The 12117-nt window shown below is 45.7% G+C and overlaps 1 protein-coding gene across 1 annotated transcript; it reads right to left on the bottom strand.

Moving 5' to 3' along the window:
• Positions 1–5565: 5565 nt before the first annotated feature.
• On the bottom strand, positions 5566–8958 carry LOC125540569 (cytochrome P450 85A1-like). Its single transcript, XM_048704180.1, has 8 exons — positions 8617–8958; positions 7603–7927; positions 6750–7151; positions 6569–6655; positions 6400–6478; positions 6199–6305; positions 5996–6120; positions 5566–5891 (listed from the first exon to the last, which is right to left on the bottom strand). The coding sequence occupies exons 1-8, from the start codon at positions 8817–8819 to the stop codon at positions 5804–5806; spliced, it is 1416 nt and encodes a 471-aa protein (XP_048560137.1). The 5' UTR covers positions 8820–8958; the 3' UTR covers positions 5566–5803.
• Between the last annotated feature and the right edge of the window lie 3159 nt (positions 8959–12117).

Raw genomic sequence — 12117 nt, 5'->3', positions numbered from 1 at the left:
ACTCTTAGTAGTTGTATTGTACTAAATTTTGCCCTTCTAATTTTTCCAGGAAGGTCAGAATTGTGGGTTTGTTCAGTGGGTTGATGAGCAGTGGGCCCCAACAATGGAGAATGCATTGCTGAAGCTTTGGTCAATGGTTGAAGAGAGCAAGTCTGCTAGGGTGAGTGATAATCTTGAAAGTGCTTTAACTATTCATCATTTGACAGAAGAAAAGAACAAGCTGGATGCAGACTATTACAAGTTAGTGAAAGATGTGCATCAACTTGTGGACTTTCATCAGGATAGGGTTGTGGATTTCCGTTATCTGCAGTCTGCTATCACATATCAGCACCAATGGAGAGCTGAATTGGTGGCTGGTATGAATGCAGAAATGGCAAAGAAAGATGCAGCTATAGAGAAGCTTCAACAGAAGTATGAACTCCTGTGCAACCTGACAAGTGCTCAAGCAACTATCATCCAAAACCTGAAGTTGAAGAATATGAAAGAGAAGGAATTGATGAGTGAGGCTAGGATGAATTTGGAGTTGAAGAATGCAGAGTTCACAAAGTTTGAGGAGAAGCTCACCCAAGAGAAGCTAGAGTTGAAGTTCCAGGTTGCTGATCTGCTGAAGCTCAAGGAAAACCATAATGAAGAGAAGCAGATGCAAGAGTTTAAAATTACTGAGCTCATGAAGGCAGAGGAGAAGCTGAAGGAGAAGATCAAGGGGATCCAGGCCATCTTGCAGAACTGAACAAGATGAATTGAGATTAGTGGGCATTGCAGACCTTTTGGGAAGGATGGTTGTACAATGACCTAGTAACTTAGAATTATGGTTGTGTAATGTATGGTTGTAGTACTAATTGTGAACTCTGGCTGTTTATGTACCTAGTAGTTATGCTATATTCATCCTTTTGTGAGAAAAGGATGGATTGTGCATTTGAACTCCACTATATAATGTGAACAATGGTTGTGTATTCCTATAATGTGTTGAACTCCAGTTAGTATCGTTTGCTTTCAATGTTAGACTGAAAATGATGACATATTGTTAACTGAATTTTAATATTATCAGTTAAATTTCAATGAACAAAATGTGGGCCTAATAATGGGCTTCTTTATTAGTTTTGAAACTAATATTTGACTCTAATATTGGGCCTACCTACCACCATAAATCTACTGCCTACCTACCAGCCACCATAAATCTACTGCCTACCTACTAGCCACCATTTCTACTATATAAAGCACCCCCAATTGCCACAAACAACAGCGACAATCCTTTGTCCTCCCCCTAGCCGCCAGAGAAAACCCTAGGAGAGATAGAGATGGATCTTGGAGAGGTCGTCGATGAAGAAGAACAGGTGCCAAGGGTAGCCAGGTGCAGAGAGGCAAGAAGGAGGGAGAGAAGGCACCTAGCTCAGCGGATCCTTGCAGCACGCAACCGCAAGGACATGGAGCAGTTCGTGGAGGCATTCCCCCTTGGCTCAAACCCTAGTGATGATGATGTCATCCACTGGGCAAGGAGGAGAGCAAATTTTCATCCCTTTCGGGTCACTAGGATGAGGTGGAGTAGAATTCTGTATCCAGATGAATGAGCTGTTATGTGATGCAGTATCTAGATCCTCCTTGCTATCTACATGCATTCCCCCTTGGATCAGTTGATGCATGCAATGTAATAAATCCTAGTTCCTCCTTCTTCTATGCTATGTGATGCAGTGTATGCAATGTATTCAGTAACTTAATGAAATAAATCCTGGATCTACCATTCTAGCTTTTTAATCTCTTTGTTCAACTGATCCCTTTCTTCCGTCGACCCCGAGCCACCAAAACCCAAAATGATGGCTTTAGGTGGTTCCGTCGACCCCGAGCCACCCTAGACCAAAGTTGATGGCTTTAGGTGGTTCCGTCGATCCCGAGCCACTAAAACCCAAAATGATGGCTTTAGGTGGTTTCGTCGACCCCAAGCCACCCTAGACCAAAGTTGATGGCTTTAGGTGGTTCCGTCGACCCCGAGCCACCCTAGACCAAAGTTGATGGCTTTAGGTGGTTCCGTCGATCCCGAGCCACCAAAACCCAAAATTATGGCTTTAGGTGGTTTCGTCGACCCCGAGCCACCCTAGACCCTAGATGATGGCTTTAGGTGGTTCCGTCGACCCCGAGCCACCCTAGACCAAAGTTGATGGCTTTGGGTGGTTTCGTCGATCCGGAGCCACCAAAACCCAAAATGACGGCTTTAGGTGGTTCTGTCGACCCCGAGCCACCCTAGACCAAAGTTGATGGTTTTAGGTGGTTTCGTCGATCCCGAGCCACCAAAACCCAAAATGATGGCTTTAGGTGGTTCCGTCGACCCCGAGCCACCCTAGACCCTAGTTGATGGCTTTAGGTGGCTCCGTCGACCCCGAGCCACCCTAGACCAAAGTTAATGGCTTTAGGTGGTTTCGTTGATCCCGAGCCACTAAAACCCAAAATGATGGCTTTAGGTGGTTTCGTCGACCCCGTGCCACCCTTGTGGTCTCCTAGCACAGCATCAATAGCTAGGTTCTTTGCCCTATATGCCATTGAATTGGGCACATCCACACCATACTTCTCCATGCAGGCATCAATCAAAGTCTGGATGCCAGTTGTTAGATCAGATTTGAACAGTGACTCATACTTCTGTGCAAGCCACTTGGCACTTACCCTTGTTGTCTCTGTACTAATAAGGCAAGTGTGCTTAATTCTCATCTTCCTAAATACAAAAGTAGTTTCACCTTTTATAACTGCTGCCACCATAAAGAAGTTGCAATGTTTTTGGTTGCATTGTACAATTATTCTTTGATCTGAGTTCCTATGATATTTGAAGTTTCTGCCTTGAGTGATGTGTAAGTTCAACAAAGCCTCTCTGAATTGATGTTGATCCTTGAAACACATCTTTAGACATAATTGCTCATGTGGTGCCTCCATTTTCTCATTGTACCATTTTCTAGGAGGCCTCTGCTTTGCCCTGCTCTTCCTTTTCTTTGGCAGCACAAATGACAATGGCTCATAACCATCATCATCAGCCTCCTTCAACAATCCTTTCTCTTCTTCATCAGATGAAGGTTTGAAATCAGGTTCCTCCTCTTGAACTACACTTGAATGTGTCCTTGTTGTAGGCCCTTTCCTAACTGGAAGCTTCTGTTTCTTCTTCTTCTTCTTCTCTTCATGTACAATTACAGTTTCTTCATCCTGTGAAACAACTTTGTCATCTTCATCCATTTGAAAAGGTTCCTCAACCTCTGTGTCACCCTCATAATGCACCACTTCCTCCTCCTCAGATTCTTCATCATCTGTTTCTTCCTCTTATATTTCATCATACTCTCTCTGTTTCTTTCCCTCATCCATCTCTATGTCATTAGCATCACCCATATAAAAAGGGTTTACATCACTATCATCTTCACCTTCACAATCAGAACCACCACTGCCATCATATCCCTCTTCTTCTATTTCTAAAACAGCTTTCAGTTTTCCTTTTACATTCTTGCTCTCTTGTGTGCAAACACCAGTACCATGAGCTACACTGCAGCTGCTACTCTGACTTTCAAAGGCAACTCCTTCATCAACAACATAGATGGGTGGCTCACTGAGATCATATAACACAGGCTCTTCATACACAACAGTGGATAATTCTTGCCTCTCAAACTGGCTGCAAGGAGGTGGACATGCCCTCACTAGCAATTTTAGAACCTTACACTCCTCAACCTGCCTCTTTACTAGTTGCAACTCAGCATTACTCTTTACCATTTCCAATCCTTTCTCCCCTAAATCTGGATTCTCAATGTGAAACAGCAGATCATATTCACTAAATCCTTGGGTTTCCATCACTGCAATCATATTTAGGTATGTTACATCTGAACTGCAGAGCTTCAGCTCAAACATTTCTGAAGCATCGAAATGGAACCTAACAGCCAAAATGTCATCATACAGACTGCAAAATGAAATAACAGACAAAATTGGTTAATAAACAATTTTACTTAACAGATAGGCTAACATATAAACAAACCTTTGTTTAAGTTAACATATAAACAAGTTAACATATAAACAAAGCTTTGTTTAAGTTAACATATAAACAAAGCTTTTATTTACCCTTACAATATGAATAAACTAAACAATTGCTACAAAATCAAACAATATAAACAACTATCTCAATGCAACCCTAATTACAGAGTGGGTACTTAACTCACAGCAAAATGATGTTTTGTATTTTCAGATAAGTAGTTAACAGAATTGTCCACTAATGGTGCTCTGCTCTAGTTAGGACTCATTTAATCCACTATGCTTCTCTGCTCTGCTCTGCTCTAGCTAGGTAACACCTAATGCTGCTCTGACAATTTGGACTAAGAAATAACAATGTAATCCACTAATGCTGCTCTGCTCTGCTCCAGTTAGGTAACACATAATGCTGCTCTGCTCTAGTTAGGACTCATGTAATCCACTATACTTCTCTGCTCTAGTTAGGACTAGCAATTAGAGCGCTAAACATGCCGGCAGTAAACCCTAACACTAATCCCCAATTTCAGTGAGGAAGAATGGAACAGTGGAGCACTTACAGAACACCACCGAAGCCATGAGTCCAGTGACGGGCGGTGCTAGGGTTGGCCACCCAAATTCGCGCCAATCCCAGCCTCTGCTCCATCGACAACGCCGGCTCCGCAAAATCTTCGTCCTCGCTACTGTACTCCGAGCTGGAGTAGCCGCCACTGCCATCGAGGCCTAAGCGCGGGAGGTCGCCGCCGCTCGCATCGCCCCGGCCATCGCCGCCTGCCGGAGTCGCCGAGGCCATCGTCGCCAGGGCACAGCAGCCGCGGGGGAGAGGAGGGCGTGAAGGAGGAGCAGCCGCGGGGGAGGTGACAGCGCCTAAGCACTTCTATCCATGGCTACGGCGGCGTGGTGTGGCGGGCGGCGGGGCGGGCGGGGAGGCAGCCGCCGGCGAGGGTGCAAGGAGAAGGAAGAGGGCAGAGCGGGGTCGGGGTCTGGCTCGGTCATACAGGCGCGACCAAAATGGTGCGAGCCGGCCTCGTCCTAGTCAGCGCGCAGTCAGCACGCGGGCACGCGCACACTGGCCAGCGTGGCGCCTGACGGGCGGGCCCAACCGGTGAGATTCCCTGTCAATACGTATAAAACACACTTTTAGTCTTTTTTGCAACAGCTCGTCCCAATCTTGGTACTGACATGTAAAAATTATCAATCTTGGTACCAATCTGTTTCCAATACCCTAATTGTGGTACTTCTGCGCAATTTACTTCTCACGACCACATTCGCTTGTCCCGCATGTGTTTAGGAAGACGGCGCCCCATGACGGTACGCCTCGTTGTAGTGATGGTATGGTGAAGAGAGAGCATGCTCTCTTGTCAGTGACCATGACTACGCCAACGGAGCAGAGCAACTCCCTCCGCAAAAGGACAACGCCTCCCTGATGAGTTCAAAAATTGTATCCGAGACTCTACTTCCTTCATTTTACTGCATATTTCTTCTTTACACTCATATTGTTAATTAGCATCCATTTTATCTATCTATCATTTGACATGCAACTCTGCTGCATGTGTGGTTCGACAAGAAAAAGAGAGCTGAAGCTATCCACATCATACGCCTTTGTCCATTTCGGAATTGGTAGACCAAAATAACACAGGAGCATCTTGTTGCCTTTTACCCCGGCTACCTAGTGAACCTGTAACATCTATACTATCGCAATGTTCCTATGTTTTTACAGGCATCAAAGATCTAATCTAATCATCCGCGCAGAATCGCGCTCTCATCGATCTTTGTCTTTGTCATATCTATCTTAACTCTGCAAAATGTTTGTTGGAAGAGTTCAGTAATCTTGAACTCGGATATGCAGCCCGTTGGGAGCTTCCACCCGGGGGAATTTCAAGATTGTGTTCTTGCCTTCTTCCTCCCATCTGCAACATCAAACCAAATGCAAGCATCTGTTGTTAGTAAAAAATAACGCTGGAGCTGCCCTTAGCAATCGGATCAACGTGGATTAATGAGAGGTTGAACATACCTGTATCGGGTCACGAAATAGTGGAGGAAAGTCGTGATCTCCACCGTTCCCACCTCCTTCCCGGGGCACATCCGGCCGCCCCCTCCGAACAACATGAAGTGCGGGTGCGATTCCATGTTCTTCTCCTGAACATTTTTAGTAGGCAAAAAAAGGTTAGAACTTCCTCTGCTGTGGTAATTAATATTTTCCGCTCTTCTACTTACCAGCCATCTCCACGGATTGAAGGTCATCGAGTCAGGATACATGAACGGATCATAGTTTATCTCCCTTGTGTAAACATAGATTCTCCAGCCTTTTGGAATGACATACCCTGGAAAAAATTGATAGTACACCACATTAGAACAGACCTATTATTTTTCCTAGAAAATGCTTTAGTGGCATTGTAATTTCCAACCATAACTCACCATTCATTTCTATATCCTGGGTAGTTCTCCTCAGCAGTCCATTCACAACTGTGGCTAATCTTAGCGTCTCAAAAATGACCTGCATACAGGTGTCCATAAGTACATCATGATTATACTCATACTATACTACTACTCTGACTTCATCTTTTGTGTCCGATCTCCTACTTACAGCTCGAGTGAAGGCCATGGACTTGAAATCATCGTAGCTGATGGCTTCCTCCGGAGATTTTCCCTTCCTGATATCAAGATGCTCTCTCTGCATTCAAAAGTGTCAAGACCATCAATAAACTCTAGAAGTACATGATCTTTACCATGGAACCAAAATTGATTTGCAGAGTATGTGTACATACCCTAAGTTCTTCGAGGGCCCGCGGATGTTCCGATAGGTACTTGACGGCCATCATCGAAGTGGTCGACATGGTTTCGTATCCGGAGTAGATGAGGGCGATGAGCAAGTCAATGATCTGCTCATCGCTAATCTTTTCCCTGGTGCCGTCATCACCGCTTCTCAAGAGAGCATCCAGCATGTCATCGTGAGCATCACCAGAGGATCGCCGTTCCGCGATCATCTGCTCTAGAATGGACACGAGCTTCTTCCTTGCCTGAAAACCTTGGTAGTAACTGGTCCCTGGGAGGTTGATGGGCAAGGAGATTGTGCCGAGGACAAGGGTGTACAGCTCCGTCTTGAGGGCGTCGGAGAGCGGGCCGGCGGTGATGCCGGCGATCTGCCTGAGTGCGGATAGCAAGGCCATCTGAAAGGGAAAGCCAGTTAGATAGAGTATGATATGAGGACATAAGATTCTGGGATCTGCTGTTGCCATGCCCATGCAAGAAGTACTCTGTTTTTGCAAGGAAGATACTACTCTGCTATGAAACTCTGCAACAACCACTTTGGAATGTGTAGAATGATGCTGTCACTAAAACAAGGCTATTTTTATCACTGATACATCTGGCGTCCACCAAGCTAGTATTTGCAAAACAGTTAACAAGCGAAATGTATTTGAACAAAAAATTCTCAGTAGCATTAACGGATGCAAAATATTTTCAGAGCAGAGCAGTGAGTGAACTAATCTGTGGGGGGCAGAGAAATAACATGGAGGCAGTTGCTGGCATTAACGTACTCCGACATTCCACCCAACTGTGTCAACTTTTTTTCTTGGGAAAAAACTGTCGCTAGATGTACAGGTGGCCTGTGTGCTATACCTCCTTGGTCTTTGCCTGGACGTCGACGACACTGCCTGCCCATCCATGGAGGTGGTCGCGCATGAAGGCGTCGATCTTGGGGAGGAGGCTGGTGCGGAGCGCGGCGGGCCGGACGAGGCCGAGCATGGCGCCGCGCATGACGCGGTGCAGCGGGCCGTGGACGGCGGCAATGTTGTTGCGGCCGAGGATGTCGAGCATGGACTGCGGGTAGCCGGGGACCAGGCCGCCGGCCTCGCCCTGCAGCAGCATGCGGCGGTTGAGCTCCGGGTCCATGCACACCACCGTGGGGCACCCCAGGATGTGCGTCCGGAACAGCCTCCCGTACCTGCAGGAGAGCACACTAATGTTAATTCCTCGTTTCGAAGAAAGATTATGCTATATAGTAGATTATGCTTCTTAATAACAAGCAAGCAAACAGTGTCATCATGCAATGAGCGTGTGATTAGATTAGATTAGATTGAGCAATGTTAATTGTTCTAGTTGGTAGAAAAAGTTGAAAGCGGAGGGACATAATTTACAAATGTTAGGCACTTTGGGAGCTGGAGCAGTGATGAGCGTGTGTTATTATGTGAGCTTTTGGGGGACAAGCAGCTAAAATGATGCTCCTCCTCCTTTACACAGCCGGAAAGTTGCTGCCAAACCGGCACGTTTCAGGCGTTGATAGATTCGCGTGAGTGAGTTACACTTGTTATTCTCGTAAAGACAGACGTACTAGTACTACTACTACTAGTAAAAAATCTTGTGAAAATAGAGGGGTTATCAATTATTGGACCGAAAGCTGGCTACGCCGGCGGCAACATTCATCTCAACCCGGCAACAGCAACCGGCATCCATCTCCGGTTGAGTTCCCCACAACCAACCAGCGTAGTACTGCGTACTCCCCAACAAAATCCACCGAATCCCGGCGAAGCGACATGTCCAGAAGACACTAGCTAGCTAGCTAGCTTGTCAATCCGAGCAAGAAGACGCAGGCAAGAATGCATAACCATATCATCGACCAGAAGGACTACGTACCTGAGGCTCCTGTGCTTCATGAAGCTCGGGCCCTGCTTGAGGAACTCGGTGGTCTCCCCGAAGAGCGGCCACCCCATTGTGCCCGGCGGCAAGCGGCCCTCCTTCCTCCGGCCGTACCTGACCTCGTTCCAGCGCAGCAGCAGGCTGCTCGCCAGCACCACGCCGACGAAAACACCGACCAGCACCAAAAGGAGGAGCGCCATCCTCTTCTTCTTCTACCTCTCTCTGCCTCCTCTGGTTTCTTGGATGCTCTGTTTCGGTTGATGAGGCAGAGCGGTGTCTGTGTTGGCAACAAGTGTTGCTCTTGCTTGGTAGGCAGAGAGAGAGAGAGGAGGATGCCCTTTTATATAGGGAGGGGACGCTCCAGATTCCTCCTCTGCCTAATTATCTATCCATCCATCCCTTGGTAAAAATGGAGGACGTCCATTTCTTTTCCGACGAGGGTCCCCATTCCAAGGCGAGGTCTTGACCATGGAGGGAGGGAGGAGCGGATCGAGACGATGGTCAGATCATCAGATGGCATGACAACTGCACCGGAGAAAAATCGTACACAAGCCAACAAAAATAGAGATAGATGGAGATAGAGGTGGACAAGCTAGCAGAGCGGCGCAGAGAGAGACAGAGAGAGAGACAGAGATGAGTAGGAGGAGGCCTGCGGCTAGGCTAGGGATACTCCCTCCATTTTTGTTTGTTGGGCGCATCTTCAAATCCTTGAATTTTCAGAATAGGAGAGATTTAAGGCGTGTTTCATTAATCACAGAATTAATTGTGGCGTTTGGTGCATGCGGTGCCTGCATGCAAGTGGGAACACGTCAGTTTTTGTTGAGGTGTGAATGGAGAAGGATTTGCATGCAGCAGCTTTTGATCTCCTTTTCACACCGCATCCCCATTCCTTGGTGTATAAAAGAAGAGCCATTTGCTTTGCTATTCCTTGAACCAGCGAGGTGGAAGCCAAATGGAGAAGGAAGTTGAGGTTCATGGAGAAGGAGAGATGGAGGGCGTCCATGGAGAAGGAGAGGTGGAGGGCGTCCATGGAGAAGGAGAGGTGGAGGGCGAGGTGGATGCCGTCCATGTCGAGGTGGATGGCGATGTGGAGATCACGCAAGGCCAAGTACAAGAACTAGAGGATGAATTTCAGAGGGTTGATAAAAACATCCAGGATCTTTTTCATAGAGTGGATCGTGCAGCCAATGTCGACGCTACAGATGCAAGGATTTCGGCTAGGTACGTCCGCACCGCTAACCTCGTGCAAGATGTGTCACACAGAACCTACTCCAACCCGACATCAACTTGCGAGGTGTGCATTCCGGCTTTGTGCTTCAAGTGTGGCATCCGCGGTGAGCCTTCCATATTCCTTTGCTTAGGATGTAGGCTCCCGGTACCAAAAGATTTGCGTTCTTGCGAGGCTTGCGGAAATCCTTGCCTGTGTGACAACTTTTGGTGCAAAGATTGTGCGACTACGGTGGCGATAAACAAAGAAGGGGTATGCATAAGGTGCCGTCGCAACCCATCTATCTATCTAGAGGACGAAAAGAAAGCGCATAATGTGCCGGATAGTCAAGTTTAGATTCGCCGGATGATGAAAATAAAGTGAGTTGTAATGGTTTTATATGCTTCAAGTTTATGTAAGAAAGTGAGTACGAATATGGTTTTATATAATCTTATTATGAGCTTATCTTGGTGATAGAATATGTAAAAGTGTATGAGTGAACCTGCGGATTATTCACAAAGTAATCAAGGGGAATAGCAATGAAGTATACCATAGGATTTGCGCAAAAAAAAAAGCTACTGCATGATCTATGAACCTGATGGCCGCCCCTTGCATATAGGAGTATTATCTCATGTTGAGTTCAAAACAGTACATTCGCAACACTAGTAGGAGTATTATCTCATGTTGAGTTCAAGTGCTACTGAAAATCTGCCATTACATCTCATGTTGAGTTCAAGTGCTACTGAAAATCTGCCATTACATCTCATGTTGAGTTCAAGTGCTCAATTGCCTGCTCAACATATTCTCTGTCAACTGTCAAACGAACAGGGAGACATCTTGTCTCTTCTAGTGCCTTTTTCTTCAAAGTGAGGAACTGCATAGTGCATAGAACCCTTGTGCTTGATGATCTCTCTCATACACGCTTGATGACCTCACAGATCCTATTTAAGCTTTTGATGGGGTACTCAGCAAGGGATTGATTAACCTATTTACACATTAAATTAAAAAACTCAATCAGTTCATAAACATTAAAACATTAACCTATGGGAGTAGATATCTTGAACAAATAACATAAAATACTCAAATCGGTGCAAGACCTTTGCGACAATCTCGGGTAGAGTCTTGGGCATCTTTTTATGGAACATTGCTTGAATTGAGGCAAACCAACCAAGATCTAATATGTTTGTGTCAGGAGAATTAGGTGGTTGGTATATCATCCTAATATCCCAACCACCCCTTGCAGCTTCCTGCAAAAAAAGTGGATCATCTGGTTTTATATGAGTCCTAGCATTGTCCTGCTGTACGTAGATGGTGTTCCATCTATCACTCTCAGGCCACTTTTCCTTTATAGCCGGCAGTACGTATTTCACTAAGTACTCCCGACTTTTCTCCCTGTCCACTTTATCGCACGGCTTCAACTCCCATGATCCCCTCAACCTAAGAATATAGAAATAAAGAACAAGTAAATAATGTGCATATAAAAATTTAGCAGAAAGTAGGAGTAGTAACAAGAACAAGTACCAACCTATTTTGACTCTTCTTTTTTGCTTGCACCCACTCTGTGTAAGCCCAAACCCCAATCTTGCCATCAAATACACAATTGCCTTGAGCATCATACCTTGGTCTAGCCATTGCGGACAAGAACATAATTTTTTGAATGTGGTTTTTATGTTTACATTCCCGGTGTGGTGCCTCCTCTCTATGACTCAAATACATGTTCTGGGTCTTCCGCGTGCGATAAAACCATTTCTCATCTATATGAACCACATCCATATCAGCCCTAAATGTGGGATTAATACCGCCTTGGGATGTTAGGCTACTTCGCTCAAGATGCATAAGAGCATACTCCACACGAGCCCTTTCGTTTGCAGCAGTCAAAGAAGGCTTCAATTCACTTGTTATTCGTCTAATTTCCTTCATCTTCAACCTACAACAAAATATCAAAAATATCTCGTTGATAACACTCACCTCCATATAATAAAAGAATGTTGACATGTAGAAAATTGACAACAATCTGATAGTATAACGCTCACCTCCGCCAAATAGTGGTAGTTGACAAGTTCAAATGTCCAGCAACTTGTTCTAATGTTGTTCTCTCTCCAGGTGGGATGGCCTCCAATGCATCTATGTCGAAATTAATCCTCTTCCTTCCTGATTTGAGCTTCCGATTGTTTTTGACCCCAGTAATGCCGCCACCTTTTTTAGCCTCCCGCCATACCCTTTGCACTATCCTCCTAGGACAATCACAAGCTAGTGCAACAGCTTTAGAAACACCATGCTTCAACCTTATA

Source organism: Triticum urartu, chromosome 2, assembly GCF_003073215.2.
Source record: "Triticum urartu cultivar G1812 chromosome 2, Tu2.1, whole genome shotgun sequence".
Classification (NCBI taxonomy): Eukaryota; Viridiplantae; Streptophyta; class Magnoliopsida; order Poales; family Poaceae; genus Triticum; species Triticum urartu.
Note: the sequence above shows the minus strand (reverse complement) of the source record. Positions and strands in the feature narration are given on the sequence as shown.